The sequence below is a fragment of the Erinaceus europaeus genome, chromosome 4 (genome assembly GCF_950295315.1).
Source record: "Erinaceus europaeus chromosome 4, mEriEur2.1, whole genome shotgun sequence".
Lineage (NCBI taxonomy): Eukaryota > Metazoa > Chordata > Mammalia > Eulipotyphla > Erinaceidae > Erinaceus > Erinaceus europaeus.
This window is the reverse complement of record NC_080165.1, coordinates 104,572,006-104,598,101: the sequence shown is the minus strand read 5'-3', so window position 1 is coordinate 104,598,101 and position 26,096 is coordinate 104,572,006. Positions and strand designations below refer to the sequence as shown.

Genomic DNA, 26,096 nt, shown 5'->3' with positions numbered 1-26,096 from the left:
TTTTTATTTTTAAATTATTTTTATTTTTATTGGATAGTACTTAGAGAAATTTAGAGGGGTGGGGAAGATAGATAGACTCCTGCAGACCTGCTTCACCACTTGTAAAGCAACCACCCTAAAGGTGGGGGTTCAAACTGGGATCCTTGCATGGGTCCTTGCACTTCATACTATGTGCGCTTAACCCAGTGTGCCACTGCTCAGAACCCCTCCCAAGTCACCCTTTTTTATTTTAAAAATGAGATGCCAGGAATTAAACCCAGAGCTCCCTCTCTGTGCCCCACACAGGCTTCTTGCAGAGCCCCCACCCCAGTCTCCACCCAACTGGGTCAGTACACTTCTAGCTGATGTCCTCCTTCCCCTTCAGGTCTCGTCTCCTCCTGTATTCCAACACTGGAGCATTGGGGGCCAACAGCTGCCCAAGCCAGGGGTACTGCTCTGACCTGCACTGTGGATCACCCCTTTATCCACTCCTGTCCCTCTATGAGGTCTGGTCAGCCCCCATCAGACTTGACTTCCTCATCTTCTAGGTCCCGACCTGACCTCTGCACCCTCAGATCCTGTGTAGGGGCCTGGAGGCCAGCAGGGCTGCTTCTGCACTTTGTCCAGAGGGGCAGAATTGGGGTTATTTCTGCCTGAGCAGTTTCTTGACGCTCTCCTGCATGGGCTATGGAATTGGAGTGGTGGCCCCCTCTGTCCCTGTCTCACTTGCTCTCTCCTTGCCTCCCACATCTCAGTCTCACCTAAATCCAGTCTGCTTCTTCACTCCGAGAGCAGAGATACCACAGTGCCCACATGGAGTCACATGTGTGGCAAGGCCCACTCCTACCTGGTGAGCTGTCTGCCAGGTTCTGGAGGGGTTACTTATTTATTATTATTTTTAGATAGAGGCAGAGAAAAAGAGAATGAGGGAATTTCTTATTAACCATACTTGTTCTTTTCCTTTTTAGACAGAGACAGAGAGACAGAGACAGAGAGAAGACACACCACAGCACTGCTCCACCATTCATGGAACTTTCCTCGGTGCCATACATGGTGCTCTCATGTGGTGCTGGGGGACTTGAAACTAGGTCCTCCCACCTGGCAAAATGCATGCTTTAATGGGTGACCTATCTCCCAGTTCCTTCAGCCACATTTCTCTCATCATTTCCCTTCTTCTCCACCTTCTCCTCCTCTTTCCTTCCTTCCTTCTTTCTTTTTTGCCACCAGGGTCACTGCTGGGGCTCAGTCTGCATGACTTCACCTCTCCTAGAAATATATTTTAAATTTATTATTGGATAGAGGTAGAGAAAAATTGAGAAGAGAGAGGGAGAGAGAGAAAGGGAGAGAGAGACAGAGCAATACCTGCAGCCCTGCTTCACCACTCATGAAGCTTTCTCCTTGCAGGTGGGGAGCAGGGGCTTGAACCAGGGTCCTTGTGCACTGTAATGTGTGCGCTAACCAGGGTGTGCCACTGCTTGGTCCATATATATTTGCTGCTAAGGGTTGTTGCTGGTTAGTGCTGGCATAATGAATCTACGGTGTCACTTTTTTCCTTCCTTCCTTCCTTCCTTCCTTCCTTCCTTCCTTCCTTCCTTCCTTCCTCCTTCCCTCCCTCCCTCCTTCTCTCTTTCTTTCTATATTGTTTGATAGAACAGAGAGAAGTTGAGAGGGGAGGGGAAGATGAAGGAGAACTATCTGAAGATCCGCTTCACTGCAGGTGGAGAACAAGGGCTCAAACCCTGGCCCTTGCTTATGGTAATGTGTGTGCTCAACTGGACGCGCCACTGCCTGGCCCCTGCAAGCATATTTTTTATAGAGAGACAGAGAGGAAGAGAGAGACAAAGAGATGGTGAGACACTTGCAGCACTGATTCACTGCTCATGAAGCCACCCCACTGTAGGTAGGGACTGGGGGACTGAACCTGAGTCCTCCTGTCTGGCAGTATTCACTCCACCAGCTAAGCCATCTCTAGGACCTTACAACTGCATTTCTTACAGTAGCCAACACACACACACCCTTCCATCCTCTCTCCTCACTTTGCCCCTAGGAACTGCACCCCCTCTGCTCCTCACTTTGCCCCTAGGAACTGCACCCCCCTGGATACCCAGCCCTCCCACCTGCAGCCAGAGTGTCCTCCAAGGAAGACAGGTCACAAAAGAGCATTTCAGCTTCATCTCCTGAAGGTCCCGGGATACAGAAGTGACCAGAGCCTGGGGTGGTGGAGGAGAGGCTGTGGTCAGAAGAAGCTGGGGGCCTGCAGCCACTCAGGAGGCCTGACGAGGGGCAGCAGATGATACCCAGAGACTGGGCCTGGTGCCCAGCTACACATGACAAGCAAGCCGCTTCCTGAAGCTCAGCAAGTGATGGCTTTGCTGCATGGTGGAGAGGTAGTAGCAGGGCAGGGCCAGCTGGCTCTCGATCAGTGCCTGGTAGTTGAGCAGCAGCTGCGGGCTGAGTGGCACACCAGGCAGTGGGGCTAGCTTCTGCCCTTTCTCCTGGTAGTGGGGCAGGGGGTTGGGGCAGGGCCAGCTCCGTGCCAGCTCAGTGGGCAGCGGGTTGGGCATGAGCTGCAGGCCATGGGGCTCGAACCTTCCTCCAGCGGACACATGCTGGTACCTGATGGGTAGGGGTGGAGACAGCAGTCAGGGGATATGCAGACATGGGCAGGTGTGTGTGTGTGTGTGTGTGTGTGTGTGTGTGTGTGTGTGTGTGTGTGTGTATGTCTGGCTTAGTAACTTTCCTTTCCTTCTTTGTCTTTTTTATTGGATAGAGACAAAGAAACCTACAGGGAAGGGGGAGACAGAGATAGAGAGAAATCTACAGAGAAGGTGGAGATGATAGATAGATAGATAGATAGATAGATAGATAGATAGATAGATAGATGAGATAGAAAGATAGGTAGATAGAGATGCCTACAGCCCTGCTTCACCACCTATGAAGCTTCCCCCCGTAGGTGGGGAGCAGGAGCTCAAACCCAGGTCCATGTGCATGGTAACGTGTGCACTCAACCAGGCGCACCACCCATCTGTTTATTTATCTTTAAATATTTATATTTTTTTAGATATAGAGAGGTAGACACAGACACAGACAGACACACACACATGCCACACCACACCACACTACACCACAGACAGACAGACAGAGACTACAGCCCTGAAGCTTCCTTCAATGCAGTGAGGGCTGTGCTCAAACCTGGGTCACACATACAGCAAACAGCACACTATCCAAGCGAGTTATTTCACTGGCTTTCCCCAGTCCAATATTGTATGTATGTATGTATGTGTGTGTGTGTGTATGTATGTATGTATGTATGTATGTATGTATGTATGTTACAAGAGAAAGACCAGAACACTGATCAGTTTTAAACCAAGGTGGAGGTAGGGATTGAACCCATGGCCTGTGGGACCATGGTGTACAAGTGCCATGCTCTAAAATCTGAGCTAATTCCCAGATTTTAACTCCCTGCTAAGTGCAAGGACCAGTATAAGGATGCCGGTTTGAGTTCCCGACTCCCTACCTACAGGGTGTCGCTTCACAAGTGTTGAAGCAGGTCTGCAGGTGTCTTTCTCTCCCCCTCTCTGTCTTCCCTTCCTCTCTCAATTTCTCTCTGTCCTATCCAACAACAACAACAACAAGAGCAACAAAAATGGGGAAAATGGCCTCCAGGAGCAGTGGATTCATAGTGCAGGCACTGAGACCCAGCAAATAACCCTGGAGGCAAAAAATAAATAAAATAAATTAATTAAAATGTTTTTATTTATTACTGGGTAGAGAGTGAGAGAAATTGAGAGGGGAGGGGAGATAAAGAGGGAGGGAGAGAGAGAGAGAGAGACACCTGTAGCCCTGCTTCACCACTCATGAAGCTTTTCCCTTGTAGATGGGGACCAAAGGCTTGAACCTGGGTCCTTGTGCATTTTAATGTGAGTGCCACCACCTGGCCCCTATTTATTTATTTATTTATTTATTTATTTATTTATTTATTTATTATTGGATAGACAGAGAGAAATTGAGAAGGGTGGGGGAGGTAGAGAGGGGAAGAGACAGAGAGACATCTGTAGCCCTGCTTTATCACTTGTGAAGCTTTCCCCCTATAGGTCGGGACTGGGGGCTTGAACCTCAGTCCTTGTGCACTGTGGTGTGTGTGTTTAACTAGATGTGTCATTGCCTGGCTGCCCCTGAGCTCTTTTTTCTTTATAACTTTTTTTTTTTTTGCCTCCAGGGTTATCGCTGGGGCTCAGTATCAGCACTGCTCCTAGAGGTCATTTCTTCTATTTGTTGTTGTTGTTGTTGAATAGGACAAAGAAACGAAGAGGGGAGTGGAAGACAGAGAGGGGGAGGGAAAGACAGACACCTACAGACCTGCTTCACCACTTATGAAGTGACCCCCCTGCAGGTGGGGAGCCGGGGCCAACCTTTTTTTTTTCCCTACCAAAGCAGTGTTCAGCTCTGGTTTATGGTGGTGTGGGGGGCTGAAGTTGGGAGACTGGAGCCTTAGGCATAAAAATCTCTTGCATAAACATTATGCTATTACCCTTGCCCTCTTTACAACTGTTTAAAAAGTATTTTTTAAATATTTATTTACTTAGGTAGACACAGAGACATTGAAAGGGAAGGGGGAGATAGAAATAGGAAGAGAAGGGGAGTCGGGCTGTAGCGCAGCGGGTTAAGCACAGGTGGCGCAAAGCACAAGGACCGGCATAAGGATCCCGGTTCGAATCCCAGCTCCCCACCTGCAGGGGAGTCGCTTCACAGGCGGTGAAGCAGGTCTGCAGGTGTCTATCTTTCTCTCCCCCTCTCTGTCTTCCCCTCCTCTCTCCGTTTCTCTCTGTCCTATCCAACAACGACGACAACAACAATAATAACTACAACAATAAAACAACAAGGGCAACAAAAGGGAATAAATAAATAAAATAAAATATTTAAAAAAAATAGGAAGAGAAGAGAGACCTGCAGCCCTGCTTCAATACTCATGAAGCTTCCCCCCGCAGGTGGGGACCAGGGGCTTGAACCTGGGTCTTTGTGCACTGTAACATGTGCTCAACTGGGTGCACCGCCTCCCGGCCCCTCCAGTGAGCTATTTTTAGGTCTCATTTTTTAATTAATTAATCTTTATTTTTACATAAAGACAAATAAAAGTAGAGAGAAGTACTAAAAGAGACCACAGTGCTGAAGTTTCCTCTAGTATGGAGAGGACTGGCCTTGAACTTGGGTCATGAGCACGACAAAGTAGTGCACTGTCCAGGTGAGCTATTTTGCTGGTCTATCAGTTGTTAATAGCTTTAAGTATCAAGCTGGTTAACAGATAGCCCCTAGTTATATTGATATGATCAGTCCCTGACTCTACTGTGAAGATCATTCTTTTATGTATTAATGAGGGCAGAGGGATGAACCAGAGCTTCACTCTGGGGCTCAAACTCAAGACCTTGTACTTGAGAACCACACTTCATCCACTGTGTCATCTCCTAGGCTGCATATCTGCTACCTTCCTTAGGTTCCCTGGAGGCAGAGGATCAGCTGCATGTCTCTATGTTCCCAGAGCCTAGCAGGTGAGCCACTGAGTCCCACCCCCCAGCCCCCAATTAAAATTTTATTTTGTAAAGCAAGGCACACATGTGATCCCACTGTTCCCTGGCTGCTCTTTCACTCATGCAGAGACAGAGGAAAGTAGGGGGGTTGGGGGGTGGGGAGACCACAACAGCAGAGCTTACCCAGTGTTACAGCACTCTCACATGGAGTCAGGGCTCAAACCCACATGACACACACAGCAAGATATGTGCCCTACCCAGTGAGCTGTCTCTTGGCCCTCGCCTCCACCCTTCCCTCCAGCTTTATCCAGAAGGGTCAGGTTTGCAGGTTGGGAAGACAGTGTAATGGTTACATGAATCACTTTCCTGCCTGAGGTTCAATCTCCAGCACCTCCATCAGCTAGAGCTGAGCATGGCCCTAATCTCTGTGTCTTTCTTTCTGTATCTCTCTTACTAAAAAGAATAAAATAGTGGTCTGGGAGGAGGCGCAGTGGTAAAGCTTTGGATTCTCAAGCATGAGGTCATGAGTTCAATCCCCGCAAGCACATATGCCAGAGTGATGTCTGGTTCTTTCTCTCTCCTCCTATCTTTCTCATAAATAAATAAAATCTTTAAAAAAAAAAAGAATAAAATAGTGCTAGGGAAGATAGTGTAACAGTCATGTAAAAAGACTTTCATGTCTGACATAACAAAGGTCCCAGGTCTAACCCCCAGCATTACCACCAGCTAGAGCTGACCAGTGCTCTAGTCTCTCAGTCTTTTCTCTGAATATCTCTCTTTCTCATTAAAATAAGTAAAATATTTAGTGGAGGAGAAAGCATAATGCTGATGCAAAAGACTCCTGCCTGAGGCTCCAAGGTCTCAAACTTGGTCCCCATCATTACCACCAGCTAGAGCTAAGCAGTGCCCTGGACTCTCTCCCCCAACACTCTCTCCCTTTCCATATGTATATCCTTTCCCTTGTATTTCTCTCATTAAAATAAATATTTTTTAAAAGCCAGGTTTTCAGGTGAGCAGAGGGGTTGCCTAGAGATGTGGGAATGATGTTGGGGTGAGAGGTAGCCCCCCCCCAGGGCAGGGGCTTGGGGAGCTTCTGGGGACTGAGCCCCTCTTACTTCCTGAAGCCCTTGCGAGGCAGGATGTGGCCACTGGCGTCTAGCGGGGGAGCTCTGGCCTCACTCCGCAGCTTGAGCCGCTGGCCTTCTTGCAGCTCCTGCAGTGTCCTGGTGACCACCTGCCTCTTCCTGGCCTCATCTTGGAAGAGGGGGGTGCTGCAGATGAAGGTCAGGAAGCTGTTTATGCCCATCTGGGAGGGTGGGGGCACCGGGGGGTCAGCGGGGGGCTGTCCGGGGCTGCTAGAGTTGGTCAGCCAGCGCCAGACTGCGCTGTCGTAGGGCTGGTTGGGCCTGGCGGGGTAGGTGGGGGGCAGGCGCCCCACGTCCAGCCAGGTGTGGAAGCCCCAGGTGTGGCGGGCAGCATCCTTCCAGGGGCGGACGGCTCGCTGATGCACCTGGGCCTTGAGGTCAGTGTAGGGGGGCCGCCGCAGGGCCAACTGGCGGAAGGCTTGTTGGGAGAAGCCAGGCAGCTCCCAGGACTTGCCAGGAGGTAGGAACTCACGCTGCGCCCACGTCGTTGGGGGCCCACAGGAAGCCTCCCGGGCCATCTAGGAGAGAGAAGAGCCTGGGGAACAGGCTGTGGCTTTCTGGTCCCCAGACAGGCTGGCCCAGTAGAAACCCTGAGCTACCCTAAGGTGTAGACACCTGTGTCTGCCCACATCTCTGCTCTCCTTTTTATCCTTTCCCGGCAGTCCCCACACTCCTGTCTGAAGCCTGGAGTGGCCAGGAACCCTCAGCCAGAGACCTTAGAGAAGGGACCATCACCTTTCTAGACACTCTCCTCTGGGTAATCATTCCTTGCTCTGCTGGTGCTGCCCTGCTCTTGAGTCTTGCTATAGCAAGAATAGACGCTTTTAGAATGCTGGTCCCTGCGCAAAGTGCGAGGACCAGCCTAAGAATCCTGGTTTGAGCCCCTGGCTCCCCACCTGCAGGGGAGTCGCTTCATAGGTGGTAAAGCAGGTCTGCAGGTGTCTTTCCCTCCCCCTCTCCTCTCCATTTCTCTCTGTCCTAACAATGACATCAATAACAATAATAACTACAACAACAATGAAAAACAAGGGCAACAAAAAGGGAAAATAAGTATAAAAAAAAAAGAATGCTGGTCCCTTAACTTTACTGTGCCCCAGCCCCCCTGAGATAAACAGGGTGCATTGATACTGTGTGAAAGACCTGTTCACATGGCATTTGATGGTCCCAGGGTGGTTGGCTATTGTCCCAGCTCAGAGATGCCAAACGGGATGGGCCTGAGTATGTGTGTGAGAATGAGTGTCAGTGACTTGAGTCAAATGTGAATGTGTGAAAGTGCATCAGTGTTTCAACTGGAGAAATCACTCAGCTGGTAGTGTTGGGTTCTCATGCCTGAAGTGCCTGGTTCAGTCCTCAGCATTGTATGTACCGAGTCTGCTCTACCTTCTCTCTCATGGGAAACTCCCATATAGAATCACACTGATTTTTAAAAAAAATGTTTTTAAAAAGTGAGTGTGGTGGGAGTCGGGCTGTAGCGCAGTGGGTTAAGCGCAGGTAGCGCAAAGCACAAGGACTGGCATAAGGATCCCGGTTCGAACCCCGGCTCCCCACCTGCAGGGGAGTCGCTTCACAGGCGGTGAAGCAGGTCTGCAGGTGTCTATCTCTCCTCCTCTCTCCATTTCTCTGTCCTATCCAACAATGACAACAATAATAACTACAACAATAAGACAACAAGGGCGACAAAAGGGAATAAATAAAATAAATATTAAAAAAAAAGTGAGTGTGGTGCACGCAGTTGAGCACATACAGTACCAAGCACAAGAACCCAGGTTCAAGCCTCTCCCCACCTGCAGGGAGTAAGTTTCATGAGTGGTGAAGCAGGGCTGAAGATGTCTGTCTCCCCTCCCCCCTTCAATTTCTCTGTCCAATCAAGTAAGATAGAAAAAGGCGGTGATGCACGAGGTGGAGGAAAAAAAAAAGGAAAAATGACTGCAGGGAGCAGTGGATTTGTAGTTCCAGCCCCAATGACAACCACTAAAGTGACTGAGCAAACATGAATATAAGTAAATATATGTGAATGTGTTACTGACAATGGTTGAGAAAAGTGAGGAGCGTGTCAGTGTGACCGGGTGTGTAAATGTTATGTGAGAGGCAGAGCTGGGACTTGAACCAGTGACCATCCTCGTAAAGCTCTGCTCTTCCAAACTGCCCACCCACCCAGTTCTCTTTGCATTTCCACTCCCCATGGGTGCCTGAGGCCTCTTAGCTGAGCTGTCCACAGCCACTAGCCCAGCCAGGTGGGGACAGCCCCATTCCCTACCTGCAGGGCAGGCCTTCCATCTAGGGCCCATGTGCTCGGGTTCCACCTTGGGGGTGACCTCTGCCTAGTGCTGTTCATGCTCAGTCCAAAGGCCAGGCTGCAGGCTTAGCGGCAGATCTTGCAGCCTGCATTGTTTGCTGCCAGGGTTGCTATGGTGACGCTTCCATGGTAGTGAGGTGGGAGGAGGCGTTTCTCCTGCTGGGAGGAGGCCCCAGCCCTGGGAGAGGACAGTGGGCAGTCTGGCCTGGGGCTTAGCAGGTGGCTCTGAGGTGCCTTCAAACAGGTCTATCCTAAGAGTGGGGCTCTTAGAGCCCTGTTAACCAGGAGGTGTGAGAACCCAGAGAGCAGCATGAACAGCTGCTCCCTGCAGGCAATGAGTGGTGGTGATGGTGGGGGGCTGACTGGGGTCACATCCCTAGCAAATCAAGCACTTTTCCTGGACAGCTCCAGGATAGGCGGCACCCAGTTTCACCCTTTAGTCCCACCCCTCCTCCTGCCCATGGGACCAGACACAGAGACCAGCAGTCCCCCAAGTTTTATTGCCAGGTGGTACAGTAGTGTTCTAGAGATGGCATGTAAGCATGGCTGGGTGGGTCTGGGGCATTCTGCATGCTCAGCTGGTGGGTGAGGCCCCCCCCCCCCAGTTTCCCCGAGCCTCTGGCCAAGTCCTCACACTTGCCAGTCTCTGGCACAACTAATAGCCACACTGGGTAGCCACCCACAAAGACAGAAGCAGCATCTAGTGGTCCTGCTTGTCTCCCAGACGCCAGTCTATGCAAATAAGCTCACGTTTATAATTAAAGGGTTGTTTGGAGAATGACACTATTTACAGGGGCCATCCTGCCAGCAGCGGGGCTGGAAGAGGCCTCTGGGCTCAGACACAGGCAGCCATCCATCTCAGTTCACCTTTGCTTCTGCTCTTCCCACCCGTAAGGGAGAGAGAAGTTGGTCTGGGGAGCAGGCAGTGGCAGAGGCGGGTTCCCAGGCCTGAGCAGAGGGCCCCGTGGCAGTTATGGCATGACACAGTGAGGCCAGACGGCGGAGTTCCCGGGGGCCCCAAGGAGCCTGCTATCCCCTCTGAGGGCCTAGTCACCAGCAGCAGGCCGGGCTGCTAGCGCAGCTCAGGCAGGAAGTGAGCCCAGTTGATGGTGTCAGGGCCCAGTGGGTCTTCCTCTAGGCCAGGGAAGCTGATATCCAGCAGGATCTTGCTGAGGCTGTCATTCATGGTGTCCAGGACCAGGCCTTCTGTCAGGGAACGGTTGGCTGACAGGTTGGCCACGTGGGGCTCGGGGGAGCCAGGCTTGGGGGCGCCTGTGTCATTGGGGGGACAGCTACTGAAGGGGTCGGGGGCGGGGTCAAAGGGCTCGGGATTGAGGAGTTCTCGGGGTGAGTCAAAGAGGGGGATGCTTTGCAGGGGGGTGGTGCTGAGATCGGCCAGCCCTAGAGAGTCAGGCAGGGGTGTTCGCACAGGGCTGAACTCTAGTCCCCCCACTTTGGCAGGGGGTGTGAGCCCCCAGGACTTGGGGCTCAGGGGGAGGGTGGGTTTGCTGGGGGTAGAGGAGGTGGGTAGCGTGTCCTTGACAGGAGTCTGGAAGGTGCCTGCCTCATCTGGGGTATAGCCAAGCTGGGGGGGCTCAGCCAGCAGGGTGGGCTCTGGGGCTCGGCAGGGCACTCCGGGGGCCCCCTCAGAGAACAGCAGCCCGGGTTGTAGGTGCTGTTTCCTGCGGGAACGACTCTGCTGCCTCCGCTCGCGGCGCCGGATGACCAGCATGTCCGAGATGCGCCGGGAGGGGGACCTGGGCCCCCCAGATGCCTTTTTGGCCCTGGGGGTAGGGGAGTGTGACTCGTCCCAGGAGCGGGACAGCCCCTCTGTAGCAGATGGGCAGGGCGAGGGCCACTCTTCCAGGGGTGGACTCTCCACCTTGATGGGCCTCCCAAGTAGGGAGGGCTCCTGCACATCCTCCCCAGGCTGCCTAGCCTCCTCCTTGATGGACTGAAGTGGAAGCAGGGGGCACAGGCCTTCTTCCAGCAGCAGCTTCTCCTCCTTCCCAGGCTCCATGGGGGGCAGGGGAGCGACCCCATCATCGGCCAGCAGCACCTGCAAGGGATGCAGGGGTGAGGTAAGAGAAGGCTTCACGGGCCTCCAGCCAACCTGGGTTCGAGACTAAAATAAAGGGCGTGCTGGTACAGGTTCTCATTTTGATCTTTTATAAAGTCATTTTTTTGTGGGGGCAGCTGGTAGCACACCTGACTGAGCAGACATGCTATAATGCCTAAGGGTTCAAGCCCCTAGTCTCCACCTATAGGAGGGAAGCTTTACAAGCAGGGATGCAAGTGTCTGTCTCTTTTCCTCTTGTCTTCCCTGCCCCCTCTCTATTTCTCTGTCTCTATCCAATAAATAAATAAATATTTAAAATAATAATAAAATAAAATATATATTTTTTTATTGCCACTAAGGTTATCTCTGGGACTCAGTGCCTGCATGGGGAATGCCCCACAGCCTCTCCAGCATTTGTTGCTGCTGTCGTTTTTGATAGATGCCATTCTCACAGGGATGAGGTGGTATCTCAATGTTGTCTTTATTTGCATTTTTCTGACAACCAGCGACCTGGAACGATTTCTCATGTGTTTGTTAGGCTTTTGGGTCTCTTCTGTAGTGAATGTTCTGATCATATCTTCTGCCCATTTTTGGATGGGGTCATTTGCTTTTTTGTTGCTAAGTTTGCTGAGCTCTTTGTATATTTTGGCTATTAGTCTCTTGTCTGATGAATGGGATGTGAAGACCTTCTCCCATTTGTTTTTGTGATAGTTTCTTTGGCTGTGCAGAAGCTTTTCAATTTAATGTGATTTGGTGGCCATGTGCCAGAATGATGCTTGTGTTCTCTCTCTCCTTAATAAATCCATATTAAAAAATAATAATGCTGGGGACACAGCATAATGGTTTTGCAAGACTCTCATGCCTAGGCCAGGGAGATAACTTAATAGTTATGCAAGGAGACTGTCATGCCTGAGGCTCCAAAAAACCCAGGTTCAACCCCCCCGCCCCCAACACACACCATAAGCCAGAGCTGAGGCTCTGAGGTCCCAGGTTAAATTCCCAGCACCACCATCAGCTGGAGCTGTGCAGTGTTCTGGTCTTTCTCTCTGTATCTGTCTCTGTCTCATTAAAATTAAATAAATAAATAATAATAAAAAGAACTGACTTGTTTTATCACCCTAGTCCATCTATCATAAGCAGATTTATCTGAACTCTTATAAATTCACAAGTACTCATGGGCCCTTTGATGTCAGCCACACTGTGGTTGGACTTCCTTTTATGGTCTCCTAATGCCATCACAGCTCCCTATGTACTGAGGCCTGATCTACCCAATAAGCTCACAAGTTTCTCAGGAAGCGCCCGGAGAAGGGCCCTGACAGCTGCAGGTGCAGTTCCAGCCACGCCTGGCATCTCTCCTTGGGGAAGGAGAGAAGCCACTCACCTTGGGGGCAATTCGCACTCGCTTGCTATGGCGGGCGAGCTCTGAGCTCATGAGCGAAGCGGCTAAGGGCAGAGGCACCTTTACCGGGGGCTGCAGCACCAGAGGCTGGGTCACCGGGAACTGGATGGGCACCAGGTAGGAGCTGACCCGCGGGAGCAGAGGCTTCATCTTCCGCCCTGGGGAGAAACTACATGGTCAGGAATAGAGGCTGGGGGATGAGGCCCCACCGGCTGCCCGGGGTCCAGACCTCTTTAGACTGGGACAAGGGTCCCCGGGTCCTCAAAGCTGTACCCCCAGCCCCGGGAATTGTGGCCATGCAACCCCCTTTCCATACTAACGTGCGCCCAATGGGAGTTCAGTTTTGATGGTCACATTCCTGCGGGGGTCAGGATTGGCCCGTTTCTGCTGCTGCTTGAGGCAGACAGGGAGAGAGAGAGATGGGGTTAGGGAGCAGGTGGGAGAACCCTACCAGCTACTCCAGCATAGCACATGGAGCTAAAGAAGCAACTGGTGTGGGGAAGAGTACCACTAGGTGAGGTCTCCCACCTTGGGGATTTGAGGCCAGGCAGGGGCACACAGAGAGCCCCCTGTTGGACACCCAGTGTCCATCTGCTAGAGCCATGCTGTGCGGGAAGGAAAGCCAGGCCAAGCCCCGAGCCAGGGAAGGGGTCTTACTGCGTGCAAGCGCTCGGGCGAGTGTGGAGAGCCTGTGTCCAGTGGCTGGTGGCGGGCGGGCATCAGGGGAGAGAAACAAGAGGACATTACCACCCATGTGGCCTGGCCGAGTACTCTGGAACCCTCTATTCCTGATGGCGCTGAGCCCACCTGCACCCACCCATCCTGGGAGCAGGGCTCCTTCTGCAGCCTCAGGAGTGCTCTAAACCCCCAAACTTCCAGCACTTAGTTCTGAACTGAGGTCTTCAGTATAAAGGGCTTTTTTAAAATTAACTTATCTATTGTATTTTTACCAAACTGGTTTCCCAAGTGTAAGAACCACTTGCACGGAGTTGGGCCATAGTGCAGTGAGTTAAGCGTACCTGATGCAAAGTGCAAGGACCGGCGTAAGGATCCTGGTTCAAGCCCCCGGCTCCCCACCTGCAGGGGAGTCGCTTCACAGGCAGTGAAGCAGGTCTGCAGGTGTCTATCTTTCTCTCCCCTTCTCTGTCTTCCCCTCCTCTCTCCATTTATCTCTGTCCTATCCAACAACAACAACAAGAATAACTACAACAATAAAACAACAAGGGCAACAAAGGGGATATTAAAAAAAAAAGAACCACTTGCAATGCTTTTTTCTTCCTATAAAATTTTTAAATACATCTTTTTAATTTTATTGGGTAGAAATTTCTGTCCTAAAAAAAAAAAAAAAAAAAAGGCTGCTGGGAGAGTGCAGTACTAAGCCCCACCAATAACTATGGAGGAAAAAAAAAACCAAATCAAACAAAATAAGTAAAAAAAAAAAAAAAAAAGAGGGAGAGAGAAAAAGAGACACGTGCTGTACTGCTTCACTACTCCTGAAGCTTTCTCCCTGCAAGTGAGGACCAGGGGCTGAACAGGGGTCCCTGTGTATGGTACTGTCTGTGCTTAACCAGGTATGCCACTTCCCAGCCCCTCTTGCAATGCTTATTATAAATGTATTAAAAAAACAACAACATATTTTCAAGGGCCAGGTGATGGTGCACCTGGTTGAGCACATGTTACAATGCACAAGGATCTGGGTTTGAACCCCTGGACCCCACCTGCAAGGGGGAAAGCTTTGCAAGTGGTGAAGCAGTGTTGCAGGTATCTCTCTGTCTCTCTCCTTCCCTCTCAATTTCTGGCTATCTCTATCCAATAAAGGAAAAAAGTATTTTTAAAAATTTTATTTATTTGATAAAATAAATTGAGAAATTGAGAAGGAAGAGGAAGATAGGGAGGGGGGAAAGAGAAGGAGACACATGTAGACCAGTTTAGCTACTTGTAAAGCTTTCTCCCTGCAAGTGGGGACAGGGGCTTGAACCCAGGTCCTTGTGTACTGTTATATGTGCATTTAACCAGGTGCACCACTACCTGGCCCAAAACATTTTCACATTGCATATATTACCATGCAAGTGGATGTAAGTTCAAGCCTTTGGTCACCAACTGCAGGGGTCTCTTTCTTTCTATTTATGTGTCTCTCCCTCCCTATTTCTGTCTCAGCCTCTAAATGAGAAAGACCAAAGAAAAAATAAGTCTTCCAGGAGCAGCGTACTTGTGTGGGCACTGAGCTCCAGTGATAACTCTGTTGGCAAAAATAAATAAATACACTAAACTTAAACATGTTTTCATGTCCCTCCCTCCCCCCCCCACTGAATTGGGAGCTTCAGGGAGAGGGGCCTGGGAGCAAGCATCACAGGCATTTCTGCATCACAGGGATATGAGGAAAGCCCTGCCCTGTGACACCCACTGCTGGCATCAGAGCAGTCCTCTCTGTGGCCTGGCAGATGACAGAAACATGCCATTTGTTATTTGTCAGCTGAACCTAAATCAGTGAGTTTTGAGTTTTCTCTAAGTTGATACTAGGCTGGTTGGCTTCCACTTCAGCCCTGATTAGACCTCAGCATCCCAAGGACTTTGGGAAGGACACTGACACTTTGACCCAGGCTCTGCCCATACCAAACCCAGACAGTCACCTTAAACACCTGGTCTAGCGTCAGGTAGCGGTTGGCACTGGGGTGAATGGTCCAGAAAGAGACCTTGCCATTGGCCGAAGTTTCCCGGACAAACATGTCGTGGAGAGAAAGGTTGTGGCGAATGGAGTTCTGAAAGAGAAACATGGATGGTAAGCTGAGACTCTGGCTTCAGAAACCTCACTGTTGATTTAGTATTTTATTTATTGGATAGAAACAGAAATTGAGAGGGAAGGGGAGATAGAGGGAGAAAGAAACAGACAGAGACACCTGTAACATTGCTTCACTGCTCATGAAGCTTCCTTCCTGCAAGTGGGGGCTGGGGGCTTGAACATTAAAAACGTGTGCGCGTTTGACAAGATGAACCATGACCCACTCCCATCTTTGATGGATCTCAGAGCCTCAGGCATGAGAGTTTTTGCATAACCATTATTTTATTTATTTATTTTATATATTTTTATTTTTTAATATTTATTTATTTTCCCTTTTGTTGCCCTTGGTTGTTTTTTATTGTTGTTATAGTTATTATTGTTGTTGTTATTGATGTCGTTGTTGGATAAGACAGAAATGGAGAGAGGAGGGGAAGACAGAGAGGGGAGAGAAATATAGACACCTGCAGACCTGCTTCACTGCCTGTGAAGCGACTTCCCTGCTGGTGGGGAGCAGGGGCTTGAACCGGGATCCTTAGCTGTTCCTTGTGCTTTGTGCCACATACGCTTAACCCGCTGGGCTACCACCCGACTCCCTTATTTTATTTATTTATTTATTTTTTAAATGACCTTTATTTTTATGAGAGGGGGAGATATAGAAAGACCAGAGCACTACTTAGCTCTGGCTTATGGTGGTGCTGGGGATTGAACCTTGGACCTCAAAGCCTCAGGCATGAAAGTCTTTTGTATAATCATTATGCTGTCTCCCCAGCCCATTTTATTATTTTTTTAAAAGAGTTTATTTATTTATTCATGAGAAATGACAGGAGAGAGAGAAAGAACCAAAAATCACTCTGGTACATGTGCTGCTGGGGATTGAACTTGGAACCTCATGTTTAGTCCAAGGCCTCATTCACTGCGCCACCTCCCGGACCACTGCATAACCTTTATATAGTTGCTGCATTTTTTGACTCTCCTATCTTGCTATTGATTTTGGTTTCTGTCTCACTCTTCATTTCTACTCCTGGACAGCTCTTGGGGTTTCCTTCCTCTCCAGCCTCAGGACAATGGTCTTTCTTCACAGTGACAGAACAGATGGCTGCATGGCTGGGGATTCCTGCTTGCAGGGTGGGGTGGGGAGAGCTTCTAGTAGGCCAGGACCCTAAGGAGACTGCACTAGGTCCCCCTTAGAAAGCATTATGACGGGAGTCGGGTGGTAGCGCAGCAGGTTAAGTGCACGTGGCGCGAAGTGCAAGGAGCAGTGTGAGAATCCCAGTTTGAGCTCCTGGCTCCCCACTTGCAAAGGAGTCACTTCACAGGCGGTGAAGCAGGTCTGCAGGTGTCTTTCTCTCCTCTTCTCTGTCTTCCCCTCCCCTCTCCATTTCTTTCTGTCCTATCCAACAACAATGACATCAGTAACAACAACAACAATAACCACAGCAACAATAAAAACAAGGGCAACAAAAAGGAAATAAATAAATATTAAAAAAAAAAAAAGAATTATGACAGCAGCCACATACAATACATGAACAAATGGACACCCCTATGTTCTAGTTCTAAAACTACACCACCACAGCCTGGAGGAGGTGCAGTGGAAGCATGAGGTCCTGAGTTCAGTTCTGGTATCACAAGGCTATAGAAGCACAGGTCATGACAATGGAGACATGAGCAGGGCTCTGATGGATGGCTTTCCCTGAGGCCCCTCTGTTCCAAGTCCAGTCTCTCTGCACCCCACAATGAAGCAGCCCCCCTCCCTGGTGCACGGACATGACCAGCATGGCCTTGGACACCAGGGCCAGTACCTTCCAGCCAGGCTTGGCGATGTGCTTGAAGTAGGGGAAGTGGTCCTCAATCCAAGTGTAGATGTCCTTCAGGGTCATGCGCTTCCTCTCAGTGCTATTGATGGCAAACTGGATCATGGCCATGTAGGAGTAGGGGGGTCGTTCAGAAGCTGAGTGCTGCCAGGACCCCAGGGGCCCTGGGGCTGATTCCACCTGGGGTGAAAGAGAAAAGGGAGTGAACAGCATGGGGTTCACAGGCCCTCTCCCTTGGGGCCCCTCAGCTACTTTCCAGTCCACAAACCATGCTAGAAAACAGCTCATCTGAGCTAACTCTCCCTCAGCATCAAAGGTGGGGCCAGGAGGAGCTCCAAGGAGACCCAGTCTTCGTGCAGTGTTGCTGATACTGCTGTTTTGTTTTGTTTGCTCTTACATGGTGCTGGATATCAAACCCACAGATTTAAACTTACAAGGCAAGCATGTGCTCCAGTACTAAGCTACTTATCCATCTCAACTACTTTTTTTTTTTTCGCCTCCAGGGTTATTGCCTTGGTGCCAGTACCACAAATCCACTGCACCCACTGGCCATTTTCCCACTTTAAAAAATTAAGCACACATGGTGCAAAGCATAAGGACCAGTGTAAGGATTCTGGTTCCAGTTCCTGGCTCCCCATCTGCAGGGGGGGATCGCTTCACGGGCGGTGAAGCAGGTCTGCAGATATCTATCTTTCTCCCCCCGCCCCATATTCCCATCCTTTCTTGATTTCTCTCTGTCCTATCCAACAACATTAACAATAACAACAAAAATGGTAAAAAATGGCCTCCAGGAACAGGGATTCGTAGTGTAGGCACCAAACCCCAGCAATAAACCTCAAGACAAGAAAGAAAGAAAGAAAGAAAGAAAGGAAGGAAGAAAGAAAGACCTGCTTCAAAGCTTCCCCCCTTCAGGTGGCGAGTGGGGCTCAAACCTGGGTCCTTATGCATATGGTACTATGTGCGTTCAACCAGGTATGCCACTGCTGCCACCACCACCCCAGCTGATGCTTTTCTGACATAGCTCATGCTGTTGAAGTAACTGCCCAACAGAAAGCAGAAGTCTGGGCTTTGCTAGCTGAAATGTCTCAAGAAAATCTTGAATATATGATTAATTATTTACCTAAGAGAAATAAGAGTGGAGAGAGAGAGTCAGAGCATCCCTCTGGCACATGCGATGTCCAAGAGTAAGCCCAGGAACCTCAGGCTTGAAAGTTCAACACTCTAGCCACTTCCAGGCTATGAAGAGATCTTAAAGCACTGATTTTTTTTTTAAAGATTTTATTTATTTATAAATGAGAAAGATAGGAGAGAGAGAAATAACCAGACATCACTCTGGTACATGTGCTGCCGGGGATTGAACTCAGGACCTCATGCTTGACAGTCCGATGCTTTATCCACTGCACCACCTCCCGGACCACTAAAGCACTGATTTTATACTTAAGTCTTAGGTCCATTTCCATTCCTCATACTGATGTGTGTATGAAACAAACATTCCCAAGAGTATATGGGACAGACAAATGTCTCCAAAAGGCACCTTAGTCTTAGGCAAAAATCTATTCATGCATATTTTATTTATTTTTGTTATTTATTTATTTTCAGCAGTTGAGGCCTCAACTACATGATTCCACTTCTTCCACTAATTTTAGATTGAAAGAGACAGATTGAGAGAGAGAGAACGGAGAAGAGGGAGATCATGAGTCACTTCACTGTTCCTGGAGCTTACCCTTGGTGCTGTGCCTAGTGCTCTCATGTGGTGTCTGGGGTTCGAACCTGGTCCTCTGGCATGGCAAAGTATACTCTTTACTAGGTGAGCTATCTCCTGGCTCCTCATTAACATTTTATTTTATTACTTTAAAAAATTACTTTATAGGAAGTCAGGCAATAGCACAGCGGGTTAAGCGCACATGGCGCAAAGCGTAAGGACCCGCGTAAGGATTCCTGTTCGAGCCCCCGGCTCCCCACCTGCAGGAGAGTCACTTGACAGGCGGTGAAGCAGATCTGCAGGTGTCTATCTTTCTCTCCTCCTCTCTGTCTTCCCCTCCTCTCTCCATTTCTCTCTGTCCTAACAACAACATCAATAACAACAACAATTACAACAAAGGCAACAAAAGGGAATAAATATTTTAAAATATTATTTTATTTACTTATTATTGGATAGAGAAATTGAGAGTGGAAGGGGAGACAGAAAGGGAGAGAGAGACAAGAGACACCTGCAGCTCTACTTCACCTCTTGTGAAGCTGTCCCCCTGCAGGTGGGGACAAGGTACTTGAATCCAGGTCCTGTGCACTGTAGTGTGTACACTTAACCAGGTGTGCCACCACTGACCCCTCATTCACATTTTACAATACTGAGCTATAACTGGATAAAGTCTACCAGTTTTAAGTGTACAGTCCAGTTAATTTTTACTAAATACACACCCTGTCAGGGCTGCTGAATGATTAAATATATCAGAATCTAGGGTTTTGACATCTGTGAAAAACCACCACAGGCCACACAACTGGGTCAAGTTGATTCTGATTGCTGGAGAGGTATTAAAAATTCACATACGTGGTCCGGGAGGTGGCACAGTGATAAGACTTTGGACTCTCAAGCATGAGATCCTGGGTTCGATCCCTAGCAGCACATGTGCCAGAGTGATATCTGGTTCTTTCTCCTCCCATCTTTCTCATTAATAAATAAAATCTTCTGTGGTCCTGGAGGTGGTGTAGTGGATAAAGCATCGGACTCTCAAGCATGAGGTCCTCAGTTCAATTCCCGGCAGCACATGTACCAGAATGATGTCTAGCTCTTTTTCTCTCCTACTATGTTTCTCATAAATAAATAAAATCTAAAAATAAATAAATAAATAAAATCTTTTTAAAAAAATTCACATACAATTCACTTTATTTACAGATAATATTAATAACAGGTTGAAGAAAATATATATAATTTGTCACCTTTGAAGCTTTTATGCTCTGGGCTGACTTTTTCAGATATGCAGAGAGATGACAGACAGACAGGCATACAGATAAAGGAATGGGGGAAAGACACCACAGTGCAAAAGCTTCCTCCGATATAGTGTAGGTTGGGCTCAAACCCGAGTTGTGCACATGGTAAAGCAGTGTTCTCTTCCAGTGAGCTATCCTGACAGCGGGGAAAACCATTTTGTTAGTGATGCTACATTTCCTGCTGGGATGCCTCTTTAAAGTTCAAGTGGTTTTCCAAACTAGACTCATTTCCTAAACACCGACAAGCCCCTAGTAGAACTCAGTGCCAATGTATTCAGTCAGAGGAATCTGCCCTGAAGGAATACTCACTGATGGAAAAATAAATAAATAAACAAACAAATAAATAAAAAAGACCCCAGAAGAAGATGAGTTCAAGGGCCCAAGAGGTGACGGCAGAGGGAGAGGACTTGGATTCTCATGCATGTGCCAGTGATCCTCTGGTCCTCTCTCCATCTCTCTCTCAAAAATCTATTTTTTTATATTTATTTATTTCCCCTTTTGTTGCCCTTTTTGTTTTTTATTGTTGTAGTTATTATTGTTGTTACCGATGTCGTCTTTGTTGGATAGGACAGAGAGAAATGGAGAGAGGAGGGGAAGACAGAGAGGGGGAGAGAAAGAGAGACACCTGCAGACCTGCTTCACTGCCTGTGAAGTGACTCCCCTGCAGGTGGGGAGCTGGGGGCTCGAACCAGGATCCTTACACCGGTCCTTCTGCTTCGCGCCACGTGCACTTAAGCTGCTGCGCTAATGCCCAACTCCCTATTATTATTATTTGCCTCCAGGGTTATTGCTGGGGCTCAGTGCCTGCACTATGAATCCACTGCTCCAGGTCATTGTTTCCCTTTTGTTGCCCTTGTTGTTTATCGTTGTTATTATTATTATTGTTGCTACTGCTGTCATTGTTGTTGGGTAGGACAAAGAGAAATTGAGAGAGGACAGGAAGACAGAGAGGGGGAGAGAAAGATAGACACTTGAAGACCTGCTTCACTGCTTGTGAAGTAACCCCCTTGTAGGTGGGGAGACGAGAGCTTGAACCGAAATCTTTATGCTAGTCCTTGCACTTTGCCCATGCGCACTTAACCCGCTGCTCCACCGCCTGACTGCCCTTTAAAACAAACAAACAAAAAAACCTAAAAAAACCGCAGAAGAGTAGTTCAACAACTATGCAGACTCACACTAACTGCAAACACCAGTACTTGGAGTCTGAGGACAGGCCCCTCACTTCACCTTCTAATTTTTCTTTTATTTAAAGATTTTATTTATTTATTAGTGAGAAAGATTAATAGGAGAAAGAACCAGACATTACTTTGGTAGATGTGCTACCAGGGACTGAACTCAGGACCTCATGCTTGAGAGTTCAATGCTTTATACAGTGTGCTGCCACCTCATGGACCACTATTTATTTTTTCTTTTCTCTTTCTTTTTTTTTTTTTTTCTTTTCATTTTATTGGCTAGGACAGAGAGAAGCAGAGTGGAGGGGAATAAAGAGAGGGGGAGAGACACCTGCAGATCTGCTTTACCTCTCATGAAGCAACCCCTCTACAGGTGGGGAGCTGGGGGCTCAAACTGGGATCTTTGAGCGGGTCCCTATGCTTTGTACCATGTGCACTCAATATGGTGCACCACTTCCCAACACCCTATTTTATTTCTCTTATAGCAATATTTGATAGGAGAAAAATTAAGGCGGGGAGATAAAGAGGGAGAGACAGAGACAACCACAGACCTGCCTGACTGCGTGTGAAGCTTCCTCCACTGCAGGTGGGGTCTGGGGGCTTGAACCCAGTTCCTTGAGCATGGTGATGTGTGTGCTCAACCAAGTGTGCCACCATATGGCCCCTCAATTCAAAGGTGCCTTCCTGTGGCCTGGGAGGAGGTGCAGTGGTAGAGCAATGAACCTCCCTCCTAAGAGTGTGGGGTTCCGAGGTAGATCCCCAGAATCACATGTACCAGTACAAGAGTGATGTGCTGGATGTCTGTCTGTCTCTGTCTCTCTCTCATCTCATAACAAATCTGGAAAGGAAAAAGGAAAAAAATGAAGCACTTGCCTGCCTGGCCCGCCCTCCCTGGCAGCAGCAGGAGAGCTCACCTTGACCTGGCTCTGCTCCACAGGCCGGTTCTCCTTCTCTTCTGTCTCCGTCTCTACCTCCACCTTGATGCTGCAGGTGCCCAGCCTGTCAGAACTCATCTTGCGGAGCCACTGGATGTTAGTCAGGCTGTTGTCCAGAGCGCAGCTCCTGGCCTCGCTGCCAGCTGGAGGGGAAGCAACCCAGCATATCACCCAGCTGCTACCCAGTCCTATGCCCACTGGGACCAATGAGACTGTGCTGAAAAGCTGCCTCTTAGAGGCTGGGTGGTGGTGCACCTGGTTGAGTGCACACATTACCAAGCATGAAGAACTGGGTTTGAGTCCCCAGTTCCCACATTCATGCATGCTTCCTCCTTAAGATGGAGAAAAGGTCTGCTTCCTAACACAGTCAATGGGAAGGATAACTAGAAACAACAAACAGTCTTTTCCAATATAAAGAAGGTGACAGAAACTCTACATTTCAATTGTAACCCTTTCAGCAATGTGGAAAGGATCTGGGTCAGTTGCAGACTAAAGACAGACAAGTCTTTGCTCTGGTTTGGGTTAGATGTGTAGTCTAGTTTTCTTTTCTTTCTCTCTTTCTCCCTCCCTTTCTTTCTTTTTCTTTTTTTGCCTCCAGGGTTATTGCTGGGGCTCAGTGCCTGCACTACAAATCCACTGCTCCTGGAGGTCATTTTCCCCATTTTGTTGCCCTTGTTGTTGTTGCTGTTACTGCTGCCATTGCTGTTGTTGGACAGGACAGAGAGAAATCAAGGGGAAGGGAAGACAGAGAGAGGAGAGAAAGATAAGACACCTGCAGACCTGCTCCCCTGCCCATGAAGCAACCCCCTGCAGGTGGGGAGCCTGGGGCTCAAATCAGGATCCTTAAGCCAGTCCTTGCACCATGTGCGCTTAATCCTCTGCGCTACCACCTGCTGGCCACCTTTTTCTTCTCTTTTCTTTCTCTTTTTTTTTTTTTTAAGAATTCTTTATTAATGAGAGAGAAATGACAAGAGAAGCAGAGCCTCATTCCAGCACATGAGATGCCAGGGACTAAACTCAAGGCCTCATGACTGAGAGTCCAGTGCTTTATCCACTCTGCCCCTCCCAAGCCACAAGATGCCTGTCAACTGTAACTACTGACATGTCTGACATTCTGGGCCCTGGCTATAGGGGAAGGAAGCTGACCACATACCACAGCCGTCCCTGCTCTGCCCAGGAAGGATGCTGGGCACTCTGGGAAGATGGACATCACCAGGTGCAGGTTTTGGGCCCAGTGTCTCAGTGACGATTTCTGCCCCCTTGGGATCACTGCTGGCTGGAGCTGAAGGCTGGGGTCCCGGCGGGTGTGTGGGGGCTTCTCTACAACTGATGAGGATGAACTTGTTGGGTCCACTGCTGCCGCTTTCCTTCCCCTTGGCAGTCAAGGCCGAAATGATGCTCTGGATGTCGGCGTTGCTAGGGACGGCCACCACCTGGGTGTGGGGCATGGTGGGGTGGTTGACGATCTTGATGCCAGCTGGGAACTCATGGGGACCAGCTTCTGCCCCCTCCTGGGCGGGCTGAGCTTGGCCAGCCTCTGGCTGGGCGGGGGACCCCTTAGGCGCCTCCTCAGATGTCTCCGGCGGGGCATTCTGGACCGGAAGGGGCAGCCTCCGTCTCTTGAGAATCAGTGGCCGCCGGGGGCTAGTTTTCATTCTGGATCTGTGTGCTCACTCTCCATTGAGAAGCACAAGCAGGGACCCTAAGACAAGGGGAACAGTGGCCATGAATGGGTAGGCAGGTAAGGACTACGGGAAGGGAGGCTTTCTTCCCCACACTGCCAAGGGCAAGAGGTTATGCTCTGATGACTGACACCTGAAATAAACCCAAGCACTACAGAAGAGAAGCCTGGGGAGGGCTTGGGGGGGTTGGTAAGTTAGCTCACCTAGATAGTGCACTGCTTTGCCACGTGTGAGACCTGGGGTTCAAGCCCAGCCCCCACCATACTGAAGGAGGCTTTGATGCTGTGGTGTTTTTCTGTCTCTCCATCTGAAAAAGTTGGCCCAGAGCGGTGAAACCATAATGAAAATGACAACAACAAAAAGCTGAAACCTAAGGGGGAAACTTGGATTGGTTTGGATGAAGGTCAACAGAGACAAAGGTCTTGTGGAGGCTTAAGAAGGGCTATAGAAACAAATGGTATGTGTGTGTGGGGGAAGGCAGGCAGTAGTGCACCAGGTTAAAATACAAAGTGCAAGGATCCTGGTTCGAGCCCTGGCTCCCAACCTTTCTCTCCCCCTCTCTTATCTTCCCCTCCTCTCTCAATTTTTCTCTGTCCTATTCAATTAAAAAAAAAAAAAGAAATGGAAAAAGTGACCTCCAGGAGCAGTGAATTCACAATGCCAGCATTGAACCCCAGCAATAAATCCTGGAGGCAAAAACAAAACAAAACAACAAAAAAAGGAAAAGGAGGGGGTCAGGCGGTAGCGCAGTGGGCTAAGCGCACATGGCGCGAAGCTCAAGGACTGGCATAAGGATCCCAGTTCAAGCTCCTGGCTCCCCACCTGCAGGGGAGGGATCACTGCCCAGGCGGTGATGCAGGTCTGCAGGTGTCTCTTTCTCTCCCCACCTCTGTCTTCCCATCCTCTCTTGACTTCTCTCTGTCCTGTCCAACGACAGCAATGACAACAACAATAAACAACAAGGGCAACAAAAAGGAAAAAATAGCCTCCAGGAGTAGTGGATTCCGATTCCCAGCAATAACCTTGGAGAAAAAAAAAAGAAACAAATGGAGCAAGGTGTCTGGGGAGGCTGGGCAGTGGCATACTAGGCTAAGTGCACACGTTACCATGCACAAGGGCCTGAGTTCAAGCCCCTGTTCCCCACAGGGAGAAAGCTTCCTGAGCAGTAAAGCAGGTCTGCAGATGTCTCTATCTACCCCACCCCTCAATTTCTCTGTCCTAATCAATAAAAATTGAAAAAAAATTCTATTTAGCTTCTAATAACACAGATGACCTGCAGTGACTGTCGAGACAGAAATGCTGGAATACGAGAGACCAGGAGTGCTGAGAAAAAGAAATCAAATGCTCATCTCATAATCCAGTTTATTGATAGCCTTTATAAAGGATGTGATCAAGAGCCTGTAGCAGAGCAAGGAGTTGGCACTACTCTCACCCCAACAGAAGACAACCCCCAGCCCACAAGGCCACCAACATCTTGTGTCGGAGGCTCTTGGTAAGGCTGTGCGCCATGTAAAGAATGACACTCACTGCTTGGGCTTTTGTCCCCAGACTGGTAAAATAAATGTATGCCTAATTCTTTCTACCTAGCAAAATCTGGCGGCCTGTGGGGGCTTTCTAAGCTCCCCAGAGGGAATTTCTCTTTTTGAAGCCAGACTCTAGGGTGATGTCACTGCTATGCTGGCTCTGTAATACTCAGGAATGTCATGTGCTCTGGGATTGTGGCAGCTATCTCCTCTACGCGGTGCTTTCTGTCTTAGGGAGCCTGCTCTCTCCCCAGATGTGCCGTCACACTCCTGTCACCACTTGTCATCTGCTTGGAGTCCGCAGGCACTGGGCACCCTGCCCCTCCCTCCCCTCTTGGGTGCGGGTTTCCCCTGTTTCCAAATCTCAGTTTCACTTCCACCTCCTGTCTCTTGGGTCTCTCTCCCCCTTCATAGGAGCCTCCCCATCCCCCACCCACCTTCCAAAATACCTTCCAGGTCCAAGGCCGAGCTTTTCCTTCTTTTTTCTGCCCCCACCCCCACGCCGGGCGGGGAGACCTCGCAGGGTCCTGGGGCCAAGGAAGCCCCGGGCCAGGGCGGAGCGGAGACCGGGTAGCCTGGTGGTGAGAGCACCCGGGAGCCCGGCGTCAGGCTGGGGTGGAATCTGTCCAAGCGGCCCGGGGACTCCCGGCGGGGTGGGGCGCAGAGGTCAAGGTCCCGGGGTGCGGAGCCCGGGACCCCCGCCCGGGCCGCTCCCCTGCGCCGGCTCACCTGGTGCAGCGCCGCGGACTCCGGGCGGCGGGCAGGCGGGCGGGGCCGGGGTCGCGGAGGGCGGGGCGGGGGCG

General features: G+C 49.6%; 2 protein-coding genes across 8 annotated transcripts; both read right to left on the bottom strand.

The window, feature by feature from the left end:
- Positions 1-2,133: 2,133 nt before the first annotated feature.
- TEX52 (testis expressed 52) lies at positions 2,134-8,975 on the bottom strand. The gene is made up of 4 exons (XM_060190917.1): positions 8,907-8,975; positions 7,015-7,167; positions 6,620-6,775; positions 2,134-2,595 (listed from the first exon to the last, which is right to left on the bottom strand). The coding sequence occupies exons 1-4, from the start codon at positions 8,924-8,926 to the stop codon at positions 2,301-2,303; spliced, it is 624 nt and encodes a 207-aa protein (XP_060046900.1). The 5' UTR covers positions 8,927-8,975; the 3' UTR covers positions 2,134-2,300.
- A 451-nt stretch (positions 8,976-9,426) lies between these two features.
- On the bottom strand, positions 9,427-26,054 carry FOXM1 (forkhead box M1). Of its 7 annotated transcripts, XM_060190278.1 has the most exons (10): positions 25,743-26,053; positions 23,974-24,077; positions 23,242-23,790; positions 22,068-22,231; positions 16,982-17,173; positions 15,034-15,162; positions 13,061-13,105; positions 12,724-12,796; positions 12,386-12,561; positions 9,427-11,004 (listed from the first exon to the last, which is right to left on the bottom strand). In XM_060190278.1, the coding sequence occupies exons 3-10, from the start codon at positions 23,741-23,743 to the stop codon at positions 10,018-10,020; spliced, it is 2,268 nt and encodes a 755-aa protein (XP_060046261.1). In that variant the 5' UTR covers positions 23,744-23,790; positions 23,974-24,077; positions 25,743-26,053; the 3' UTR covers positions 9,427-10,017. The 7 variants fall into 7 exon arrangements, with proteins under 7 accessions (XP_060046261.1, XP_060046260.1, XP_060046263.1 ...); XM_060190277.1 differs by lacking the exon at positions 23,974-24,077; XM_060190280.1 differs by lacking the exon at positions 23,974-24,077 and having other exon boundaries at positions 12,464-12,561.
- Positions 26,055-26,096: the final 42 nt, after the last annotated feature.

Excerpts from the sequence above, each read along its gene's own strand:
- TEX52 (XM_060190917.1), bottom strand. The coding sequence starts at position 8,926 with ATGGAAGGCCTGCCCTGCAG. Across the intron at positions 6,776-7,014 it reads ACACTGACCTCAAGGCCCAG|CACCCCCCTCTTCCAAGATG; the intron begins GTGCATCAGCGA and ends CTTCATCTGCAG. Across the intron at positions 2,596-6,619 it reads CCTCGCAAGGGCTTCAGGAA|GTACCAGCATGTGTCCGCTG; the intron begins GTAAGAGGGGCT and ends CCTACCCATCAG.
- FOXM1 (XM_060190278.1), bottom strand. The coding sequence starts at position 23,743 with ATGAAAACTAGCCCCCGGCGGCCACTGATTCTCAAGAGACGGAGGCTG. Across the intron at positions 15,163-16,981 it reads TCGCCAAGCCTGGCTGGAAG|AACTCCATTCGCCACAACCT; the intron begins GTACTGGCCCTG and ends TTTCTCTTTCAG. Across the intron at positions 13,106-15,033 it reads CGCTAGACCAGGTGTTTAAG|CCACTGGACACAGGCTCTCC; the intron begins GTGACTGTCTGG and ends GCCCGCCACCAG.